The 26,194-nt window shown below is 37.6% G+C and overlaps 1 protein-coding gene across 1 annotated transcript in view; it reads right to left on the bottom strand.

Moving 5' to 3' along the window:
* The window catches only part of LOC120541406 (NT-3 growth factor receptor-like), a 920,493-nt gene that overhangs the window by 450,835 nt on the left and 443,464 nt on the right, over positions 1-26,194 (bottom strand). Inside the window, exons 8-9 of the mRNA XM_039773008.1 lie at positions 16,722-17,015; positions 11,353-11,414 (exon numbers count right to left, since the gene is read on the bottom strand). Of these exons, the coding sequence (XP_039628942.1) occupies positions 11,353-11,414; positions 16,722-17,015 (356 nt within the window). The remainder of the gene's footprint in view (positions 1-11,352; positions 11,415-16,721; positions 17,016-26,194) is intronic.

The following is a 26,194-nucleotide window of genomic DNA, read 5'->3' on the forward strand; positions in this document are numbered from 1 at the left end:
GGCTGGTTATTTCCAAAACAACGAGACTCCGCCTGCTAAATAGTTACATGACCCAACAGCGGTCGGCGTCCAAATTCTTAGAGGAACAAGTGGCTTTCAGCCACGTGAGATTGAGCATTAACAAGTCTGTGATGCACTTGTATGTCCGGTATTGCACGCACGCTACACTGAATGGATCAATGTGTGTCTACCCGGCGCGGGGAAGCCGTTGAACCCCATTCGTGATGGAGACCGTGGCTTCCAATTGTTCCCCACGAACGAGAAATTCCCAGTACGTGCGGGTCATACGCCGCACTGATTACGTCCCTGCCCTTTGTAAAGCCCCCCATGGTCGGGTGACTTGGTGGATTATATATATGAAAAAAAAGCAGCCGGAACCGCAAAGAACAATGAAAAATCAACGTGGAAACCGACTGAGGCGGTGTTTGGAAAATTAACAGTCAACGTGACTCACAGGTGCGCGTGGACTGTACACAAACGAAAGCGACTCAGGTAGGGAGTTGGGGGCGGGCACATAAGCGGCAGTGCGCATAACGAGCGCGCCGTTCAACCCCGTCCTTCGCTTTGGAAGGAGAAAGCGCGACGGCGGTCCTCCGGTTTTCAGTCATGGACAATTGTATGTTGGTTCGTAGCGTGCATTGTTGCAATGTTACTTTTCTTGGTGGTTTATTAAATTACGGATTTTTCAAATGTTTATTTTTTCTTCTGTGCTTAAAAATCATTTAAAAGGCGGCCTGATTATGCGGCAGGTTGGCTAGTACACAATATTCTCCTTGTTCTACTAATAAAATAGTCAACCATAAATGTAGTAAGTAAGATGCTGTTGTTGAACCACTTTAATTATTTCCCATTAGACTATGCACTTTGGTGGGAAACCTACAATATGTAAAACATCTAAAAATATCAAAATGGTATAAGAAAATAAAATGTGCTTTTGCATTATACTTTGATTATATGGGATTCTAAACTACAAATTAAAGTAAAAGAGGACATTGGTGTCATAGAAATGGAGTCAGGTACTTAATGTGTGTGTGCCGAGATTCTTTTATAATAGGCCTGCTTTTTATAAGGATGGTCTACAAGTGAGAATGTATGTGTAATGGAGGATAAGCACCTTTTTCTTAACTGTTATTTTTTACTTGTGATAAAAGAGACACTATACAAAAGATTCACTGCATGTGCTGCTTTTTACCAGCACTCCTGTACACTTCTCCAATTCATTAAAAGCTATAGAGGTAGAGGAAGGAGCAATTTTCTGTTGATCATGTGCAGCTTTCAGTAAAGTGTGATGTGTTCTTTGTGTTTGACTCCTCGTTCATGAAATTATATACCGTAACAAACCGTAGAGCCAGTAAATGCTGCTTTGGCTTGTGAAATTGTACCCATAAGATTATAAAAATCTAAGTATAATTCTTAAGTGACTGCACCAGTTGTTCAATCCCAAACTGTTTATTCATGCAATTAATAGCTTTTATTTACTTGCTGTGTAAGTTTATTAAAACTTATATTTGATATTTATTTGGTATCAGAGGATTCAATGATGCATGCATTGTTTAAAAAATAAATGACAAGAGATACTGCATAGATGTGAAATGGCTGGACTGAGTTAAGGAGCAGAAAGGCTTCAGTTGAGTTAATCTCTAACCATTTTCAAACTGTTTCAGCATAGATCACAGTGAGCTCAATCTTGAAGTACTATACATTTTTGACATGGCTTCTTGGGTTGTCACATTTTATTTTGCTAGCTAAATGTGAAGAACTAAGATTCTAAATAGGGAATACAATATAACTTTCATTTAGCTGCTACAAACATTACAAAATAGTAAGGTCAGAACTGTACATACTGTATATTGGATTTTCTGAGCATTTTGAAAGGTCTTTGTCATTGTCGGTGACTTCCCATACACCCAGAAACATAGGCAATAGCTCCAGCTAAAACAACTTTTACCAAAGTTGTAATAAAAATAGTAAGAAGCCTGCAGCAATTGACTGTAGTTTGGACATAAAAAGTCAGCCCTAACAAGAACTCATTTATCCCGCATTTAGGAGGTCAGTCCAGACTAATGGCTAGAGCAGGAGTCCACAACTCTGGTCCAGGAGGGCCCCAGTGGCTGCAGGTTTTCATTTTTACCCTTTTCCTAATTAGTGACCGGTTTTTCCTGCTAATTAACTTCTTTTGAATTAATTTTAATTGACTTGGTTTTTAAGATTTGTTCCCCTACATTTCTTCATTGTTTTTCTGAATTGCTTCATTTCTTAACTTAAATGGCACCCTTACAGAAATTAAATGTGAAGTGAGTGAGCCAAAAGAAGACCAACTAAGTCAGGGCCTCAAACCCCAACCAACTTCACTCCAACCAGCTGCTTAAAGAGGTGACGATTCTTGTCATTAATTAAACCCGCTTCGCTTGTTGCTGCTCTCATTGTTCAATAGCATACATTTCTGAAATTGTTGATTTTCTCTTTTCTAAGAGCACACTTAAAATATTTTGGGAACCTGAGCAGATAAACATTCACCTTTCTTTATTTTCAAATATTGAATGATGGTCACAGTTTGTTGGTCATGTTTTGGCTCATTTTGTATCTCGTTATTGTTTGGCTACTAATTAAGGAAAAAAAAAAACAATTAAGGGGTGTGAGTCTGCAAGAGCAAGTCAATTAAAATTAATTCAAAAGATGTTAATTAGCAGCAAAAACAGGTTGCTAAATAAGAAAAGGGTTAGAATGAAAACCTGTAGCCAGTGGGGCCCACCAGGACCAGAGTTGGGAACCTCTGGGCTAGTTTTAGAGATAGTGTGTGATGATGGCCTGTAAAAGTACTCCGCTGGTAGAATTGTGATCATTGCCACCTAAGGAGCTTTGTTACACCTTATTGTTGGAGTAGCTAGTCCAAAGATGGAAAGGACAAAGATATAGAGCAAGGGTAAAAGTAAGGTGGAAAGAATTCAGAACTGGCCTGCCTCCATATGTGTGGAATGTTCACTCGCTTTTAAATAAGCCCTCCAATGGATCCTCGTGCAAGAATTTAAAGTACGCTCATTCTAATTACAAAGCCTCGATAGAGTCCTCCATTGCTATTTTTCGTCACTACCTCCTCAAGCCGGGAGTGGGTAATTTGCTTGGATGTTCTCCAGAATCGAACCCTGATATTCCATTATCCGTGGTCACCATGGTGGACACAGAAAGTACCATCGACAGTTGATAGGGCTAACATTTGAATGAGTCGTCGCCACAGTGGCGAGCGCGCGATTGGCCCGAGGTTACCTAGAGTCACCAAAGCTGGCTTGTTGTAGGGGCTTGGGTGGGTCTTTAGTCTGATAAATGCACGCATCCCCCCTGGGTGGGAGTCAGTGTTCTGCCAAATATCAATTACAAAGTTAAAACTATAACAAAGCAGTCTCCTGATTGTCAAATGCACTGGGAAAGAAGCCTGCATCCTCTGTGGTCCACAGCCCATTCATCCTGCTATATCCTAACTACAGGGTCACAGGGGTCTGCTGGAGCCAATCCCAGCCCACTGCAGGGCGTGCACACACACCCACCCAGCACACACTAGGGACAACTTTAGATCGTCAATGCACCTAACCTGCATGTCTTTGGACTGTGGGAGGAAACCCACACAGACACGGGGAGAGCATGCAAACTCCACGTAGGGAGGCTCTGGGAAGCGAACCTGGGTCTCCGAGCTGCGAGACAGCCGCGCTACCCCCTGCACCACCATGCCGCCCACAGCTGGTCCACAGCCAAGTTTGCCGAACCTTACAAATGCACCGCACTGAGCATTTCATCCCAGCAGATGTCACACAGACACAATGTACAATATTATTCAAACACAAAGCTGTTTTTGAAAAATCACACCTGCCTCTGCATAGGCACTGGCCACGTTGTATTAGGGATTTTAGCCCTGACTCTTTAACATGACAAGGAACCTCTGTTGAAAATTGCTTCATCATCCTCCATTCCACACATCTGTTACTCATTTCAAGACCTGTTTATTCCAATTATTTGATCAATGGGGGAGGCAAAACTTGCTATAACAGCATGAAACACAAGGCAAGACCCTCAATGAGGAAACAGTCAATCAGAGGGTCTACTTATGCATATCTTGCTCACACTCATGCACAAAGGAACACCTTTGAACTTTAACCTATAGGCCTAATGGAAGGAAACTATAGTATGCACATAATATGCAAACTCCACACTGTAACGGACAAATTTATGGAACTGAACACCGTCCCCTGCAAGTGTGAGACAGCAGCTCTAACCACTAATTTCGATTTCAGGTTACCAAAATAAACAGAACAGTTTATCCCTACAGTGCTGGCCAAACTTTTTCCCAGATGTAACTTTGTTGCATTGTAAGGCACTCTCCCAAGTATGGTCACAGAGTGATCAGCCTTACTTGTGTATCTTTGGGATACCCCAGAGTACATGAAGAAAGCATCTGCATGGAGACAATACTTGGCAACTGGGGACTATAAAGGAAGCAGCACTAACCACATGGCTCTACAACACTCTTAATTTAGATATCAGGTTATGTAAATCTTACGGTCGTTAATTCAATGCAACAAGGAGCACCTCACGAATCATTTCAGAAAGTGATACCTGAGTGTAGTGTGTTTTTGCTTAAGACTTTGTAAATGAGGTTTGTGGAAATCCAAACATAATATAACCCTAATCACATTTTGCTGTTTCTTGTCTGCTTCCATTTAGTGAAGAGTCAATGTATTTCTGTTAGGAACTTACTTGATAACATTAAGTATGAAATCTGACTGTAGGCATGAATAACAAATCCTATAACGCGCCTTGAAATCTGCTTGTTATGTGCCCTGATGTCCTGGTTAACTGCAGGGTGCGTGGTAATTCAACCAAATCCATGAAAAAAAAGGGCTTTATTGTGCAGTTAGGTTAGAATCTTGAGAGAGAGAGAGAGATTATGAACTTTGTAGCTTGCTTAATTGTCTCCATCGTCAAGCTAGACTCATCTTTGAAAATCGACATATTTTGTAGTCCTGTTTTTGTATATGAACTTATTTCACTTTGATATGCAAATATTGTAATGAACATGGAAATTTAGTTATTTCATGAAGCATTAAGGACTGCAGCTCCTGCAGTGTGTGATCTTGCCTAGACACACTCATACATCCGTTCATAAAATATACATATATTTACTATCTCAGGATTCTCTTTGTTATGTTACATGCTTACAACACGTGAATACAAAGCTAGGCAGTTGAACAAAATGTTCATTTTCAATGCCTTTTCATACTCGTAGCACTATCTATTGTTTACTGCACATCTTTCATTTATCACAAATGAAGAAGAATTATCAAAGAGACTGACCATCACTTTTCTCTTTACTGAACCATTACAAAATTTATATTACTTTCTGTGTCTTGCTATTTAAAGCTAAGGCAGTATAGTCAGTCTGCATTACCTCTTTCATCACCCTTCTAATTGAAATCACATATATGTCCCTATAACTCGAATGATTCTTAATAATTGATAATTTCAATATTTGTTATTTATTGCCAGCTTTGTTATTTAGATATACAGAGAGGCACCTTTAGCCTTGATGAAATATTAAACGAAAAAGTGCTTTCTTCCATTCAAGTGGAATATTTCTCATTGCAATAACAAGGTGTTATTGTCAGCTAGGACCTGAGGCGGGTGTCAGCAAGCAAATCGTAATGTAAACTTGCAGAGAAGATGAAAACATACACATACACACATTTCAGCTGGTTTAAGGCAAGTGAACAAGAGTAATGGAGGAAGAAATATTAATACTACCTGAAATGTCTGTAAGAAAATTCAGATTGGACTGTCAAAGCCAAGTCAATAATTTTGATGCAAGGCTTCTTTTATGTACATGAAAATACTCATTCTTTTTCCTGAGTGGCATGAGAACAGTTCAAAGACAACAGATCATAAGTACATCTATTATGAATGCCAAGGGAAATCTGAGCAAATTTTAGAGTGAAAATCATGTTATTGACAACTCTCAAAAGCATGTAATTAAAAGTGATACCATACTGCCATCAACAAATCGGACTTGACAAAAAGGAATATGCCAAAGCATGCTGAATAGAAGAAACACGCACACGCAAGAACATGTACAGAAATGCAATGAGCAAAGGAATATTTAGGATTAGGGGCACTGAACTGAGCCTTATACCTCACTGCCTTGCAGTATGCTGACATAGTCTGTCAAGGGATCCCCTTAAGAAATTCATCGTTAGCATTACATATTTGAACCAGCAATATAATAGCATTCTGGTAGCCTTAGGCAAACTGTGAAAATGGAAAACAACATTTATTTTCAACAGGTTTCACTTTTAACTAAGTCATGATACTGGCTTATTCCTACATTTAATAAAGCCACAAAACTATTATAAAATAATGCTGGAACTTAACTGCAGGACAAATGAAATTACGATGAGCAATTCAGTATTACTTAACTAATCATCAAACTTCACACACACTGCCTGCTTGTCTAGGAAAAATGAATGACAAAGTACTGTTTAAAGGTGAATTTAACATGAATGCTGTATAGTAAAGCATCTGCTAGACTGAGTTTAAATGAGACCTGAAAATTTTACATTTCATATAATGTAGATAGATAGATAGATAGATAGATAGATAGATAGATAGATAGATAGACAGATATGTGACAGGCACTATTAGACAGACAGATAGATAGATAGATAGATAGATAGATAGATAGATAGATAGATAGATAGATAGATAGATAGATAGATAGATAGATAGATAGAGTTTTTTTTTGTCCAACCTGTCATTAATATGGATCTTCAAGTATTTTTAGGAATGGACCACCTTTACATCCACTCCTTGAATAGTGATTGGATGTAGTGCAGTGAATCTCTACAACCACTTCCTTTGTTCTGCTAATGTGAAAGATGCAGACAATTCTCTTTGCACCACAAAACAAACCTTTCCACCTGACTACTATACTCTGTCTCACCTCCTTTATCAAAATACCCTTTAAGTTCAGAATCATCTGAGAATTATTGCAAGTGGCATGACCTACTATTATATTTATAGTCTGAGGTGTACAGCGTGACTATGTATGTATGTTAAATAATTAATTAAATAAATGAATTAATAATATATTAATTAATAATATATACGAGAGACTTATTTTTTACTTTTTAGTACACTTTTTAACTTAATATAAGCGTGGTTTTTAAAAAATATTTTTTCATATATATATCATTTTCAACTTTTTAGTCTTGGGTTTGTTTTAGTATAATTTTGTAATCAATATTTTAACACCTTTAATATTTCTTTCCGTTACTAGCGCCATCTATTGGTGAAAGCTTTAACTATTCTTCATATGAAAATTTCTTTTTTTAATTAACATGTATTAATTGATCAATTAGAGAAACGGATTATGAATTCATGGATTGTTCTCGGAAGTGAGTAAGTGTGAACAATTTCAAGTCATTTGGACAATAGGAAGTGGGTTAAATATCGATTACAAGATTTGTACCAGACAACAAACAGGTGAAGTTAAAAGAAGCGTGGTAATAAAATAAATAAGAAATTCTAAGCCTAGGATATATCAGCCCTGACAAAAAGGTCCTAAGATGAGTAAATAGTTAGCATTCAAAGTGAGTTTGGAAGAAGAATGATTTGAATATTAAACCCCATTCCTCAGTAGTAGCATTAGTAAGTTCAGAATATAAATGAATTGAACATTATAGATCTTAGAGCTAAGGTGTGTTTTAAATGTGTAGTTTTATCTACATAAGTGGTAAAGTGCATGAACCAAGCGATTTAATGTCCTACATAAATGTTCAGTTTCAGTGGCGTAACCAAGCAGTGAAAGAGTTTTTTGTGTAAAATGTCTACTTAAAATTGTAACAAGCAGTTTGCTGCTTCAGTGCCTATCTGGTAAATGTTATTTTTTAGAAGGAAGAAGATGGAAGCCCAGCTTGTAAAAGTGATAAGAAATGTACAGTATACCCACAATATCTCTTTTCTTGTTTATATCTAAATATAATGGATTTGTTTTTGTTTGTTTACTATTCACAACACCACCATTTTCTGTGTACTTTGTGCTAAATCTGAATTTACAATTACCAAAAGATGAATATCTGTAATATGTCCATTTATTCATTTCTCCATTTGTAGGGTGTTTTCACCCATCTTTACCAGGACTCAGTCTAACACATACAGGATCGTTTCAGAGCTACCACTCAGCTTCAGCTGATTAACTTTTGGGATGTGGAAGGTAAGCTAGAATGCAGATGTGGGAAAAACATGAGATTCAAACCCAGTCTCCTAGAGCTGGTAAGGGCATGCTAAATAACTAGCATTACAGAGAATAGGAGACTCGAATGTGCTTATTATCTTCAAAGTGAATAATATATATCTCTCTATTATAATTAAAAAATCTTGGGTCGAGACGTGATTTTCTCAGAGACACTTTAACGTTCCGCAAGACAAAGAAGTGAGACAAAAGGACAGCTGCTGTAAAGGCTTTTAAATGTTCGATGTGCTGCGCAACATGCATATCACACAACAGGACACAAGTAAAAGCAGCAGCAAGCCAGCTGATCGAGCATAGAGAAGGTAAAAAAAAAAATTATTTGTTTCCCATTGTATCACCGTTTAAGAGGGGGTTTTGGAGAAGTGACCGCATCTCCTTAGTGCGTGTTCAGCCACCCTCTTCACAACGCAAGATGCAGAGATGCGAAGTGGCTGGCGCGTAGCGCGCCCCGGGGGTCAGGGGGAATAACTCATTCACTACAGCTTTATTACCAGCAAATATCAAGAAATAAAAAGTGAATGAAATGAAAATAACTATCTCTTTAAATTGTATATCTGGTTAACCAAACCCGGGCATAGGTGAGCGAAGCAAGCAGGGGGTGGAGCCCCCTAGTATATATATATATATATATATATATATATATATATATATATATATATATATATATATATATATATTGTGATGTGTGGGTCACAGACTTGCCCAAGAGAGAAGAAGCTAAGTAAAGCTTTAAAAAAAAATCAACTCTATTGTTGTGAAGACAGGAGCAATTTTAAGCATTTTCTAATGGGACCTGTCTCTCAAAAGACACAGCAATTTGGTGGTGACACTGACGTTATCCTTCATTAGCTCCCTTCTTCAGATTATAAGACAGACTTCATTGGAGGAAAGGCTGAAAGTAAACATAAGGCCAGGTCAGCGGCCGGTTTTAATATTCCTTGCGTCTACCTTTGGGTGACTGACACATTAAACAGTGAGCCTGCAAACCCACAGCGGACCAACAGAGTATTTAGAGCACAGTGCAGTTGTTAGGTACTGGGGTCTCACTATATATATAGTGATATATATATATCCATCCATCCATCCATTTTCTAACCCGCTGAATCCAAATACAGGGTCACGGGGGTCTGCTGGAGCCAATCCCAGCCAACACAGGGCACAAGGCAGGAACCAATCCTGGGCAGGGTGCCAACCCACTGCAGGACACACACAAAAACACCCACACACCAAGCACACACTAGGGCCAATTTAGAATCGCCAAACCACCTAACCCGCATGTCTTTGGATTGTGGGAGGAAACCGGAGCGCCCGGAGGAAACCCACGCAGACACGGGGAGAACATGCAAACTATGACTTACATAAACCCATTGAGGTGTCACTAGTGTCATTGGTTACAGATAAAATAATGTTTAGGGGAAAAACATTGCACAAAACAATACACAAATATGGTTATATGCTTTTTGCCCAGTAACTCAAACATGCACCTATTTTCTATAAAGGGCACCATGCAATAGGTCTTGAACCTAAACATCTTTCATCTCGTTGTCTTCCAAGAAGCCAAGCTCTTCATTATTTTTCTAGCAAGCAGTATGGACCAACCAGTCAGATTTTCTTTTTTCACCATAATCACCAGTGCTAATCGCTGTGCAGCACACTCTTGGGTTCACACCTGGATACTTCAGTCGCAAGAAAGTTCATGATTGACTTCCATATTGTGCCACAGGGCACCTTATGCCATTTTGTCAATCTTCCAGCTGAATTTTATAGCCTTTGATGCCACACAAGGTATTCATTATATGCCGGCTATGACCGAAAAGACAGTTTATTTGATCGCTGCTCTGTAATCATATTTACCAGAAAATGACCATAGCTCAGAGCACCACAGTCTGCCATTCAACACAGATGTTTTCTTTATAACAAACACTTCAAACACAAAAAACAAGGAAAAAGAAACCAACAAAAGGGACCAAAGCGCAAGATGGCACCTGTCTTCACTACAGCAACATCTTAAAATTTGTAAAGAACTGAGTTTTAAAAAATATCCATAATTCTTGATTAATATCATATTGAATATTAAAGTTTTCTTTTATACTTTTTAAATTTGTTAGAACTCTGACTACTTTTAGGAGACACAATTCCCATTCAAATAAAATCTGGTGGGGATTTATGAGGCTTGGAGCTCTTATGTATGTAAAAATAAAATGTTTTCAATATTTAAGCAAAATATTCAAACTATGTCAGCACTGTATGAGAAAATTGAATCTGATATTTGACACATCTTGTAATTCACATGTTGATTAACATACAAACTGACACTACATAGTGTGCACATCACAGTATGTTCAATGGCAGTGAATAATTTCCTATTTAACAGAATGAAGCAGTTTTGTAATTAGTTTTTTAACTTTTCACTGATTTACTGGACAATATTAATTCGCTAGATTAAACAGAAAGGATTTCAAATAAAATCTAGCACTCTAGAGACTTTCAAGAAGTGTTAGGTAATCTGAAGCTATAAAGGATTGACAATTAACGAAATTCCTGAAATCTAAAATAAGGTATTTAATAATTGATGCTGAACTACATTTACCAAGCCTATAGTATTGTGCATTATTTACTCTTTCACCAGTAAGCCATCAGTCAAACTTTAACTGATGTGAAATCCTTCCTGTTAGTGCTCTCTTTTTGTCAGCTACAGCTTTTATTTATTACTTCAGGGCATCTTATAGACAGCTGGGTTGCGTTTTTTCACAGCTTGTTAAATTGTGTAAAGTAAAATCAATTTGTGTTTTCTGATGTGTGGAATAACTTACTTCGTGGAATGCAGTGTCTTATTAATATAAAGCTCCTTGCATATGTGCCTTGAGTTCTTCATTTACATGTACATGGAATTCCCATTGACCTTCACTTCATGTTTTAACAAAAATACTTTAAAATTATTTGAAAATTATCAAGCATTTGTACCTGTCTGAATGAACCTCTTTTGCTGTTTTTCAACCAATATTATTTTCACAACTTTACATTTATATTTTTAAGCACAAAAAAAAATTCTTGCTCACCCCAAAGGTGTCCTCCTCTGGCTTGTCTGTTATGCCTGCAGAAGGTGTTGGAGGCGAGGTTTCTTCAAGATACAGAATAAAAGAAGAGAGTGGGAATCAGCAATGCTATTTTACGTAAATCCCAAATATTATCATCAGTACAACTTAAGAAAATGTTAAATGCTTTGATATAGATGTACATAAAAAAATAAATCTCAAGTAAATTTTACATTTGTAGAAAAATTACACAAGGCAACTCCTAAAGTTAAAAAAGTTGAAATGAAAATGCTTGTTAACAGTTCCTGGTTTGCGACTTGGCTCCTCTCCACAATCGTGACATGAAGAAGGAAACATGAAAATGCCTGTCATACATTAGTTCACTGTAAAAAGACAAGTGACAGAAAGAGGTGCATCTCTTGTACTAAATACAAGCATGAAAAACAGCAAACTTCAATCAATATATAGAAATCATTAGTATTCTATGTAAGCGGCAGGAGAAAATGAACAAAATCAGTTCATAAGCCATGCAGTATCATAACAGTGACATCTGATATACAGTGCATTCCAAGTGAGATGTTGAATAATTATTTGTTCCTTGTCATCTTCGAAACTGCTGCAGCAGATTGACAGCATTTCTAAAGTTGTTGCCTGCCTTTTTTCCAATGATGCCAGGATTAAATCTGGGTTCTGTGCGTTTTATTTCAGTGGATAGATGGATGGAAGTTGACACTGAATGTGTGCATCACTGTTTAAAGCATTAGAACCTCGCTGTTGTGTTAAATATAATCAGATCTGGATTGTTGGAGAGTGAATAATGTAACTAGTGTTTGTAACACGTTGTGATGATATATAATACTGGTCTGGACATCAGAACATATGAACACTGATGCACCTGAAAGACATTATATTGTTCAAAGTGTATAAAAATAAAGAGATAGAGGTTAACTCTGTGAGAAAATAAGAACAGTAAGGGGCCACATATCACAAATAAAAATATACGTTGTGGCGGATGCCCAGCCAGGACCCCCCTTTCTGTATATGGTCTGGGGGAACAGACATGGGCTGCACAATACCTCCCCCGGGGTTGCAGCGGTGTCTCGGACTCCCACAGGGCTTCACAGGAACTGGAGTTGGTTACAGCCCTGTTGGGATCTGAGGGAGCCACCAGGGGGCGCTGCAACAACTGCTGAGCCCTCTTGGGCGGGTTTCTGCCATACCCGGAGGTGCTGCCAGAAGTAGGTCAACAAGCACCTGGAGCACTTCCGGGGGTGTTATAAAAGGAGCTAGCAGTCGTTACTCTGGGAGCCAAAGTCGAGAGGAGGGTGACAACGCTTGCCAGTGAGGAGTGTGGTGGTGAAGAGGAGATTATTTGTGCTTGTGCTTTTTGGCTTGTGGGACTGTGTTGAGCCTGCGGGACACGGGGAAGACATGCCCCACAAGTGAAGAAAATAAAATGTATTTCTTTGACACATGTGCCTCCCATGTCTGTATGTGTTGGGTCAGTGCTGGTGAAGCACTTTTGTCACAACGTCCACATAAATAAAATAAAGGAACGTATGGTTTGCTCTTTCTCCAAGGCAGATGAAGCAGAAGAGGGAATGCAATATAAATAGGGTTTGAAAATTCAGGAAAACAATTAAATGAAATATTTCATATTCAGTTTGTTGTTCTGCTTAAAAAAGAATTGCACAAGCATATTATCGTGACAGAAATATTTGTATTTTTTTAAAAATATGCAATAGAAGGACTTCATGCCTGCAATTCTTTTTTCCCTGTTCCTCACTCAGCATTTTTGCCCTTCCACGTATGTTTATTTAGTTAATTTCTTATTGTACTTGGTTGGTCATTTTTCCCATATAGTATGTATATTGTAATGAAAAAAGCATTAAACCCTGAGAAAAGTCGAACCTTAACTATTTAATTTGCTGAACACTAAGAAACATCACAAAATGTAGCCAGCTTGTACACTGACATATCTGAGATGTTTTAAATTGTAAAAAACGTTTTTAAAAAAGTTGAGCCTTTCCGTATTTTATGAAAACACTTGCCTTACTTCAAAGATACTTTTAATGAATTACTTTCTTAAGGTCTGCATGCTTACTTCTTGGAGTCTAGAAAACCGACTTTTTAATTGTGAAGGAAAGAGTTCAGAGTACAGTATCACACATTAAAATCGTTCTTTTTTGTCTTTTTTATAATGTAATAAGATCAAACAGATCTAAACTAAAATCCAGATTTCACATTGTGCAAAGCTCATTTCTTTTTACAAAGTCCCTGGTGTTTTTATAAGCTTTATTCAAAAAAAAAAACCTTAAGTCAAAATTCAACAAGAGAATGATGAACATCAAACCTGCAATTTGCTTGTCAAAGTCTATTATTGGGGATGGTGTGAATTTATATTAATCACATAGGAACAAAATGTTAATTAATAAGTTATAGAAGATATAAGATCAAAATGTGTAAGATCCAAGGTAGTTTTTTTGAATAAATTCTCTTCATTTTTTATTACATTTATGCAGTCATTCAACTATAGTTGACGCATGATCTATTTCTTTATGTTAGATTGTTCTAACGAAAAAGTTCACATGTCTTTTTTAATAATGTGTTCTAATGTAAAAGAATGGCATCTAAAGATCAGATACTAATTATGTTTTAACAGCTTACTAATTGGCCACACAACAGATGGACTGCCACAGGCGCTGTTATAAAGTTGAGGAAATCAATGTTCCCACCCTCTCACACTTCTGATAGCCATTTCACTCAATAATAATTAACTCATATCAGCACGTTCACTGAACTCTTGGCTCCTCCCTGGGATGCTTTGAATCTGCTTTATATTGTCACGATTAAGCATATCTGGTAAATGATGTGCTGCTGATTTTGTACACTTAGTGATCCAACAGAAAATGGCACATCTCCCTGCCTACAGAAAAGATGTAAAACGTGTGCTCACATTTATAATACAGACCATGTAGTTATACAGTACCACACTGCCGACTACAACATCACATAAAGGGATCCTTTTCTTGTAGATCCTCTAATGTGGTTTACCTAACTGTCTGCATGAAATGTCCTGACACTGCACTCTGTGTGGGAGAAACTGGACAAACACTCCGCCAAAGAATTAATTTCCACAGGTTCCTGTAGCGGCCCACCTCAACAGCCTTGGACACTGTGAGAGGGACTTTAAAGTCACAGTGCTTATGGGCAACCTCAGAACACAGTAAGAGAGAAAAGAATAGGAAGTTAAACTCATGCTAAAATGCATTACAACATGGTTTGAAAAGAGACAAGAGTTTTATGGCCAAATATGAGGAGTGTTTGCATCTCTCGGACTGACACAGACAACCTGATTACAGATCTACATTATATTGAAAAACTCATCAGAAACTTCAAAAGACTTTGTTGGACAGTTATCTTCTTCAAAGATCTTGACTATACGTTGTTCTTTTCTCTTGCTAAATGTACATTTTTTACATTTAAGATTTCTCACTTACAATGTTGTGTATATAAACGCAGGGAATTCCAGTTTCTGTATTACGCCTTGCCTGAAGAAGGGGCCTGAGTTTCCTCCAAAGCTTGCATATTGTAATCTTTTTAGTTAGCCAATAAATGGTGTCATTTTGCTTGACTTCTCACTAAATTCATAATGGCTACCATGGTACAAAACCCAAGTACTACACTTAGGTAAAGAAATTGTTTATAATAGTAAAGCAACTTAGCCGACTCATTTGTGTGGTCTATTTGTAACATACCAGACTATTTTGTAAATGAGCTTATTGGTTGTAAGAGAGGAGGAGGAGGAGGAGGAGGACGTTGTGAGCTTGCACTGATACAGCGCGTTGCCGCACCCACCACACAACAAACCACCACAGGATCCCAAATTAGGACCCGAGTGCAGCCGTGCAACACATTACACCTCAGCACCACGCAAGTTCAAATGGAGTGGTACAGTGAGAGGTTTTTTACAGTGGGTGCCACCAACCCCCAAATTGTCCTTGTAGTTGGAAGACCTTCTTGCAGGCCGGGAGAAAAGTTGTTTTTTTTTTTAATTGCAAAATATAATTTGCATTGTTATGCCAAAAAAAAGGATTTAAAGTTTCCATCGATTATACCTGCACTCAGTTTTATGCACTTACTATTTACACGTATTACTTTAACTTTGAAAACTACAATATGATCTCAAGTGGTGTAATTATTAATTGATATATTAATGTCAGTCTTTACTACTATATAACAATATACAACAACTACATAATGCTTTTAGTACATTTTATATCCTGGGAGCCTAGCCAAGTTCAAGTAACCTCATCAAAGACAAGAAAAAAGAAAAATCCTTGTTGCTTCTTGTCCAACCCATTAGCCATTATGGCATACTATGCTGCACTTGTAAAATAAGACATGTAAGGGATGTTAAAAAGGTAATTTTCCATTAAAATAAGACATGCACAATAATAAACCTTTGCTTTAATATTATAATATTCACATATTGTTGTCTTAATTAAGTGTTGCTCAGCCCAGATCAGATGCCGTGGCACACAGTACATACAGTTATACCAAAGTCAGTCACTATCAGTTAAGCAGAATAACTGCTAATTGTACTTCTGTGACGGCGATTTGGTGCAAGAAACCATTCTTTTACTGTTGTATTACTGCATGTATTCATTTGAACTTTGAAAAAAGCAGTCGTTTTAACAAATTTATCCTCCTGATTACCCTTGTGCATTTCAGCATTTCTAAAAAAAAATATAAATGCTTTTACTAATATTACTATAATCATGATCTTCTGGAGGTACAAAAAATGTTACATATTTTATAATGCCTAATTAGCAATGACATTTCTATGCAGTTACAGTTCCAACTTTCAAATTCTTCTTCAAAGGAAATTATTGTAATTATTAAGTAAATCACTTCTTTCCTGAAACAACCTTCATCTCGTATCTGATCTATGACCCATTAGAAAAGAAATTAAAAATATGATGATGTGTCTTGTAAAGTTGAGATACAGTAATTAGGCAGTCAGTCCAAATACAGGAAATTAACCCTTTGTAAATTCATTACACTCGGCAGCAGTTTTTCAGATTGTCATTGAATGGGAAAACTGAGTTATATATATCAAATTAAGTTGAAAAGTTAACCGCAAAAGAATGTTTTGCATGTATATAAGATGACACTCATTATTGTATTCAGGATAATTGAAAAATCTGAGAACATTTTAAGTATAATAATTCCTTTTTAGTAATTTCTCTTTTGAATCTTCATATAAAGATGAATAATTTTACAGACTAGTGTATTATTCCACAGAGAAAATATTTGAATGATAAAGCTTACTGTAGATGGTTGGATAGATAGATATAATGTAAAAAATAAACTCCCTGCAGAAAACTTACCGTCTGGAGTGGGAAGAAAGTGTGCAACGATAGTCTCTGAAGCAAGGCCCAGCTCATTTTCTGCTTCTAGGGTGTAGTTTCCATTGTTATAATGAGTCGGGTTATTGATAAGGAGGCAGCCTTCTTTGTAGTCCAGGTAACTTTCTGCATCTGTGTAAATGTAAGAAGTTTCCTGGATCTCCACGCCATTATGAAGCCAGCGAAGAGTCGGAGGTGGATTACTGCGCACAATGAATGGCACACAGGTGAAGTGATGTCTTTCTGGATCCATTAGCTTCAGGATACGTGGGGGAACTGTGGAAGTGGAGACAGAGCACGCTGTAACTTTGCACATAGTAACTTGTGTTTAAATACAGCCTAACAGCAGTCACTTCTCATCTCAGTTTATATACTATTGGTTTTGTGTCCGTTTAAAACTGTTGCTTCTTTCCTTCATTTAAATTTTTACTCATTTAATTCACAAGATTGGGTTAAGTTGCCATTTTTTGCTTTAATATTAAGAATTCTTAGCCAATAAAAATTGCGTTTGTGCTAAATCATTACTTAGATAATTCATTGTTAAACAGTATGTTTTCATTTTCATGTTGGAATATATACTGTATATATTCTTATGACCCACAGTAAAACGGCTTCATTAATAAGTTTGTGATTTTTCTTTCTTGTTTTAAACAAATGCCTTTACTCTTTACAGCACAAAAAATGTATTTGTGTCCACCTAAATCATAAAAAAGCAATAAAATTAACAATAGAACATTTTTTATTTCTTAGTAAAAACACACTGAAACAGATATAAACCTGCTCTGTAGTAAATATTTCTCAAAGATCAATACCAGCCAGGTCAATAAGCATTCTTTACAAATAGCAGTACTTTTATTACTTTTATGCAGCCATAAAAAAGGAGAAAACTAGGTTTAATATGTGTAAGACCGTTAACAATCTAAGACTATTTAAAATAAGTTCATTTTATAATACTAATAAAAGTACTGTATATACTCGCATTTAATTTCTCCCGCATATAAGTCTGGACTTGATTTTACTGTATAATTTCCGGTATCTGATAATGTCGGTTGTATAAGTCGAATGCAGAAAACTCACTCTATTGGTCCAAGAGATTATGATATGCTAATGCCCACCTGAGGGAGTAACCACGGAGCACACAGCCTTTTTTTTCCTATGTGCCTACGTTACCACACGGTAATACCTGAACTATTCTGAAGCGACATTTGCACTGTTTTGTGTTTTTTTGTGACTCACACTCTCATTCACCTTTATCGTAAGAGCATCCTTTATCTACGATGGAGCATTCAATTAGTAGAAAATATGAAATTGGTTTTAAATTAAAAGTCGTTGAAGTGGCGAAAGAGATTGGAAACTGCGCTGCTGCAACAAAATTTGATGTGTCTGAGAAACTGATGCGAAATTGTAGGAAGCAAGCGTTGTATTTTTGAACATGCATATAAGTCAGGGTCGATTTTTCGGGTTCAAAGACCCGACTTATACGCAAGTATATACGGTACTCACTAAAGAATAAATGGTCAAACTCTCATTTTCATGTTCGGTTTCATGAACAGGAAATTGCAGTATTAACAAATTAATTCTGTTTACACACTGGGGTTGAAAAAGTTTCTGGTTCTGTTTAGCATGTCTAGTTAATGTGACACAATATTTTAAAAGAAGGTTCACAAGTAACTTTAAAGCCTTAATTTAAAAATTAAAATCAGCATGTACAGTATTGTGAAAAAATATTTGCCCATTCTTTGTTGTTGTACATTTTTATAATCAACATTCAATGAGGAGGGGTGGCACGGGTCTTCCCGGGTCCTGCCTGCTTGGACTTTCCATGTTCTACCTGAGTCTGCATGGGTTTCCACCAGGTGCTCTGGTTTCCTTGCACAGTCCAAAGACATGCAAGGTCAGGTGCATTGGCGATCTGAAATTATCCCTAATGTGTGTGTGGGCGTGTGTGCTCTGCAGTGGGCTGGCGCCATGCCCGGGGTTTGTTTCCTGCCTTGACGCCCTGTGTTGGCTGGGATTGGCTCCAGCAGACCCCCGTGACCCTGCAGTTAGGAAATAGCGGGTTGGATGATGGATGCATGGACATTCAATGAGGGCGGAGTGCTGGCTCTGAGGCGAGGAATCTGTGCCAGCAATCGGAAGGTTGCCAGTTCGAATCCTGTAAATGCCAGATGTGACTCTATTCCACTGAGCCCTTATGCAGGGTCGTTAACATGCAGTTGCTCTGTCCTGGGTAGGATGTTAATCTGCAACCAGCCATGCAAGTAGGCCCTTTAATTTAAAGGGAAAACGTGGGGGTTGGTGGCTGAACTGGCACTCCAGCCGCCATAAAAAACCTCGTACTGTTCCATTCCATTTAAACTAGTGTGGTGCTGAGGTGTCACCCACAGCATGGCTGCACTCGGGTCCTAATCTGGGATTCTGTGGTGGTTTTATCATGTGGTGTGTGTTTGGCAACATGCTGTATCAGCGCATGCTCATAACCTAACATTCAATATCTTGTATAAAAAGTGAAGTTAACAAAGCCAAAATGTTGGGTCTTTAGCTTTCTTTCTCTTTTTAGCATAGATGTTACCTTGATTTTTTTTTAAAACGTTTGTAGATAATACTGAGAGGCAGCTCCCAAGTAAAATCTATAAATTACTGAAGGAGATTATTACGGTATTGTGACATGATAATACAGTCTCACAATCCAATTTTTAGTCATACAGGACAAGTTTTATTCCAGCATACACAGAACAATGCAGGGCCCACTCACACACACACCAAGACTCCCACCGGCACAGGGCTAATCCAGAATTACCAATTAACCTAAAAAGCACATGTTTGGGATTGTGGGAGAAAAATTGAAGTACAGTACTTGGAGAAAACTCACACAGACATAAGTAGAAAGTGGAAACTCCACACCAACACTGACTGGGCATGGGACTCAAACCTAGGAATGCTGGTTGCATGAGGCCGTGGCAATGGAGCTGCACCACATCATCCATATTAGGACATTGTGTTTAAAGAAGTTTGAATCGTGACTCTAGTTGCCTAAGGTAGAGTATGTCAGCATGCAAAATGGAAACACTATAGAAAAATAATAAAAATAATCCAAAGCATCTGGTAAATAGATCTTTGTTGGTATTATAGTGTCATAATTTTATTGTTATAGTTTGTTAGAAGATATTAAATACCATACAAAGGTTTACTGTTTATAGAGCATACAGCTATGTGATCAGATTTAGCAAAAAGCCTTTGTGTCAAAAATAATCCTGATAACAACCTTAAATATGTGTAAATGCTTACACTATTTTTTTTTAGCTTATTTTCCAGTTAGGCTTAATATACCTTTACAGATGTAATAATCTGACTGATAAATTTACTGGTTGTAAACTACAGGAGATTTCTTTAACCGATGAATGGTACAGTTTACACCTGATTAGCTTATTTGTTACTGTGAAGCAGATCTGATTGAAGAGACTTTTCTGTGTAGGAGACAGCTGTGTGCTGTAAGGCGCTCATGACAAACACTCCCGAATAACACTGCTAAGTGCTGCAATATTAAGATGCATGTCTGGGAATGATTTTATGTATTATATGTATTATATGCACAGGTAGCATCCCTTAATTTGTTGAAATAAATAACACTTAATATGATACCATCTACAAAACTTTTAATGTATATTTAATAATGGTATGCAGTATTATTTAATGTATCACATTTTCTAAATAAGCAAGTGTTAGATAAGCATGTGAGAAATTAAATGTACAAACGTCATCAAGGCCTTTTGTGCGCAGACATTCATTTATCCTCGCGTTTCCAGTAATGGGAGAAAAAAGCATATTATCTGGAAAATGTAAAAAAAAAAAAAACACAAAATTTAAAAAGTTGTTTCATCCACAGATTAATTATTTGACACAATGAATACAATGAAAGATGTGACTACTCTAAATAATTTATAAAAAAAACATCCAGATTTCACTGATCCATCTATTTCATTTATAACCCACTAGTGCAGTGCTTAACTTCACAATGCCAGCTAAGAATGAGGCACCAATCAACTGCAGGGTAGACTTGCACTGGGACAATTTGTCACACGCATTTTTAGGATGTAAGGGGAAACTTACGCACACAATTACAGAACATGAACATTATAGAGGTCTTATTTATAAAACTTGTGTTATTTGATTATTTGAGCGTAAAAATATACATACGCCATAAAACATGAACATGCATAAGTAAAATGCATACTTTCTGTATACACATTTCTATGTGGTTACCCCTTTGTAAATCACAGTCATCTTGTAAATGTGTGTACATGAATACACCTCAAACCCCACTTGGTTGCAACCCTGAAGCAACCATATATGAACTATTCTAAAGAAACTTGAACGATTGCAGTCATTATGCTGCATAAGTTCATTGGCTGGTCGAGCAGCCTGCCCTCCTGACACATCAAGACATTTGGCTGCACTCCACAACTGTGCATGCAAGATAATGAGGGGCATTACAGCTCCTGCCCTCTACATTCTGGAGGTTGGGGATGACCATAAGGTGCCAGCGTCTGAGCATGCAGCCACTATCATTTGGTACATGTAATGATATGATTGCAGTTACGATGAGTAGTACTGGCCATATGGAAAACTAAGGGATCAGACACCAGTTACCTTACCAACAAGCCAGTCACCACATATAGCACCAATACGTCTCAAAATAAACGAATCACAAGCTGACCCAGGCCACAAAGCCTCAATGTTTGTCAGTCTCATCTAAGCTTAATGGATGATTTGTGTGTTAATGAAATGTCAATGCTTATGGTTAACAAAAGCAGCTTCATTCTTGCTTATATCCTTATTGTAGTTAGTGCAGTAAATTGCGCCGGTTACGTTACAAAAACCAGTCACTGCTGCAAAATGCATTCTTTTGCTGGCAGTTTTATATTTTTTTTATTTTGGGCAAAACTTGTTATGTTTTACAATATATACAACCACACCATACAAAAACTGGATGCAGTGCCTGTGGCTTCCAGCATACCGGGCATGATGGAGTGAAGCTTGGATGAGATATTACTGACCTGTCAGCCAGTACCCTGAGAAGTGACAACAGCCAGTCTTTATAAACTGACGAAAAACAAAAGAAAAATTCTTCAGCGCAAATATGCTGCATTGCCAGCGTAAAAAGAGAACTAAAATACAGTCTTCTATATCTTAATCATTACTTAGCTGGTTTGGCTGCATTTCCATACTTGATTAAGGGTGTTATCGTTTCCAAGTTTCTCCACAATGCCGCATACTGTTGGGTTAGAGGTGACATTTTCTTTCATAAATCCCGATTTTTGCCTAGAAAGCTGATTACACATATTTCAAGCCTCTTTTTATGCATACGTAAGTTTTATAAATCTGACCCCTGGACTCTATACAGTAATTGCAAGGCAGAGTGGTAAGAAAACAAACTGGAATGGAAACTGCTAGAAGAATTATCAATACAATTACAGTAGATATGCTAAGAGTACCACTTAAAATCTTAAGAGAATCAAAAGCAAGTGCAAAAGCTGACTTTGTACTCAACGGAAATTGCCACAACAAAAAAAGTCAAGGAAATAGAGATGTTTATTGATCTACAACAGTGACATCTTTTAAGGCATGCTGGTCCATTTTGATGGAGAGCAGATTCAAAAAGTTGAACTATGCCCCCTTTGCCCTTGGATTACAATTTACTGAACTTTTGAACTACAGTATCAATAAATCCTCAATCCTTGCAATCTTCAAAATTATCCTGAAAGGAGACGCTGCTCTCTTAGAATTTTTATTCATTTGCCTTATACAGTACTATCTGTCCCCCATGGCTTCGCCCGCGTAGAACTGAAACAGAACAGTGAGGAGGGCTCACTGTTTTGACAGCATTCATGTTTTAATTCAATAGTGCGAGATACACTAGAAAATGCATACAGACATACAAAATGCACTTGCAGGTGAACTAAATAATTTTTTGAAACAGAACAGTGAGGAGGGTTCCTTACTTCTGACGTCACACTTCCCCTTCCCTCGGCCCGCAGCACCTGACTCGGATTAGCACAAATATATCTTGCAAGCGAACTATGATTCTTAGTGAGATGAGAGAAGTCGCAAAATCAACAGGAATGTTCAAGCAAATTATTGAAAAAAAACGGATTTAAATCCGTTAAGTAGTTCTCTCGTTCGCTAACTAAGCGGAGGTAAAGTACACATCCTGAGGCTGGTACACGAGTGAGGAGGTCCCCACTCCCCTCCCCTCAGCCCACTGAGTGTCTCTCTGATTTGTGCAAATAAATCGGTACCGCAAGCAAACTAGGATACATAGCATGAACAGAGAAGTTGAAAAATCAACCGGAATGTTCAAGCAAATTATAGAAAAAAACCCGATCTAAATCCATTAAGTAGTTCTCTTGTGAAAAGCGGACAGACATACAGACAGACAGACATTGGATTTTATATATTTTATATTAGTAAACCTTAAAAATAATGTGCAGTTAAAGTCTCAACAGCATTCTTAGCATTTCTGGAGCTTAGTAGAGCCAGATGACTAGAAGAATCTTCACCAAGCAGCTCTGAAAATGTCTGCTTTGTTTGGGTCTCCATACCTCTGTGAGTCTGACATGAATGTCATGAAATCAAAGTTCAGACGAACATTTAAATGACTCCATAAGAGCAAACCTGAGTGGCTCCACTCCACCATACACCTCAGTGCCAGTCATCTGACTAACTAAAAAACACGTCACACATGTGACCGGACATGTGAATAAACTGACACAATGACATGGAACAAAATGACAAATGAATACGGAATATCTGTGTATTTGGAATTGCATTGTTTTGTTTTGACAGCATTCATGTTTTAATTCAATAGTGTGAGATACACTAGAAAATAAATACAGACATACAAAATGCACTTGCAGGTTAACTAAATATTTTTTGTGATGTTTTAATGCAAAATGTGAGTTGTGGACACCAACATTTTGTAACTGTTCAGGCAAAACAAGATTATTTAGTTTGTTGGGTTGAAATAAGCTATGAGAATAAAAGTTAGAAAACATGAGGAGCTCTCGGCCATTTTCATTTTGTAAAAGTAGCTCTCAGGAGAAAAAAGGTTGGAGACCCCTGCTCTAGACCTTGGCTTCCTAACTTGTCATTTACTGGTGGAGAAGGAGGAAAAGGAATATCAAAATATTGAAAAGAAAAATATTATAAGAAAATGTTTATCATAAGTAAAGCAGCTATAATACATTATTGGTTTTTAGCTTGGTCTCCTGTTATTGATGAGTTGTGTATTCTGCATATACTGTATAGCCTTGCAGTGTAGCCCACTACAGACCCTGATTGTAAGATCACAATTACTACACTTGGCTTGCTCAGAGAGTCGTAGAGCAAGCAAAGGGCACTGGGTTGAAAGCTTTTAACAAAGGACCATGCATTTCAGGTTCATGGTGTACAAGGGGGTGTATCTTAAAATTATAATCTTTAGAAAATTGAGATTTACTGTTCACTGTGTTTTGTTCTTCTATATGACAATAGCCAGTAATAGCTAATGTTTATACATGTACTTATTAAAAAAGTCATATATTTATTGGGTGGCTTGGTAGCACAGTGTTACTGCATCATAGAGCCAGGGTCTTAGATATAAATTCTGCAACCTGGCTCTCGTCTGTGTGGAGTTTCCATGTGTGTATGGGCTTTCTGGGATGGTTCTGCTTCCCTCCCACAAAGACATGATTGTCAGCTTAGTTTGCAAATCTAAACTGGCTGTGTATCGGTATTCATGTACGTGAGAGTGGGGTCAGTGATGTCCTGATCTCCCTTTCAACATTGATTTGCGCAATGTGACTAGTCTGCAAAGATAAACTCTGCACCGCACAACTTAGAATTTGATTTAGCAGGCTTGAAAATGTAATGAAGTGTGGTGTTATGTTTTTGCATTGTTCTACTTCTCAAAAATAAAGAGATTTTCAAAAAAAGTTGTTGCACCCTGTAAAGAAGGAAAAAAAATATAGGAATCCAGAGATGTTGAATTTACAACAATAGTCCCTATAAATCAAATATTTATTCTTTGTAGCTTTCTTCACAACAACACAGACACAGGTCAGTTCTTTTAAATGGCCGTTTATTGCTTGGGCTCTTGTTACTCACTCCGTCACGCCTCCACGCCGTGAGAACTTGTTGGCCGCTTGTCATGAAAAGAGGTCTTTAAATCACTTTGTTTAAGCTTCAGACGGTTCAGTTTGAAACCCTTTTTGCAACATGGCAGAGCCTCGCGAGAGACATCCGGCCACCTGCAGTTCATGGGGCAGGTTCTTCTCATGTTCTCCTGATAACCCCTAAGTGCGTTGTCGCGAGACATTACTTTACATACAGTACATATTAAAGTCACTTAATAACAAATAAATTGGAACATGTAAATTTACTATATACATCACGTTTTTAAATTTAGATATTTAAAACTATATATTTATAAGGTTATGTAACACATTATAAAATCCTGTAGTACTAGTACTAGTACTAACAGCAGCTAAAATGTATATGGATCATTTCTCGGTAGTAGATCCCTTTTGAAAGGCGCTACACGACGGCTGTGGTATAGAAATTACATTTTCTATGTAAACGTTCAAATTTCTGCCTCTGGTAATGTGCCTTACTGGCATTACCAGCAATTAAAGAAAATTAGTTTTGTGTCCTCTGCAGTGTTAAGAGAGAAAGGCTTTGGTTTGGGATAAAAGGAAAAAAGGTGTAAAGAAAGAAAACTTGCCTTTTTCTTTTATATAGTATAGAGAGATGTGTTCGCTGACGATATGATCGCCTTTTGGGGACAGTCGTGGTGGGTCTTGTGTAGACTGGTGAGACGTCCCCACTATTAATCGGCTGTGATGGCACTGTGAGTCCTCCACTCGTGTGCGTGTCTTCATAATCTGAGCTTACGACCTCATAATCATGTACGTGCAAAAGAAAGTGTTAATCGCCTTAATATTAGTTTGCCGCGTTGTAGAAAAGGGGTCCCGTGTTTGCACTTGTCTGGGCTATAGCTCAGGGGGAGGATGAAAAAAATTAAAAGTGCTCACTTTGACTTAAGGCAGGAGCACAGACAGCATCTCAAAGGCCGGCACAGCTATGCGCGCGCGCCGGCTGCTCGACTTTTGCTGGGCAGGAGACCCCAGTTTTTGCAGACACGTTCACGATATCAAAAGTCTCAGCGCTCTTTGGAGGTCATTCATATATATATATATATAGCAAAATACCCGCGCCTCACAGCGGAGCAGTAGTGTGTTAAAGAAGTAATGAAAAAGAAAAGAAAAACATTAAAAACATTTTAATAATAACGTAACATGATTGACATTGTCATGAGTGTTGCTGTCATATATATGCCTGCCTAAATAAGTCACCCTCGCTCTTACTTTTTTACCGTTCATTTAATCATAGCTAGTGGCGGAAAAATTATAAAATGG

The sequence above is a fragment of the Polypterus senegalus genome, chromosome 12 (assembly GCF_016835505.1).
Source record: "Polypterus senegalus isolate Bchr_013 chromosome 12, ASM1683550v1, whole genome shotgun sequence".
NCBI lineage: Eukaryota > Metazoa > Chordata > Cladistia > Polypteriformes > Polypteridae > Polypterus > Polypterus senegalus.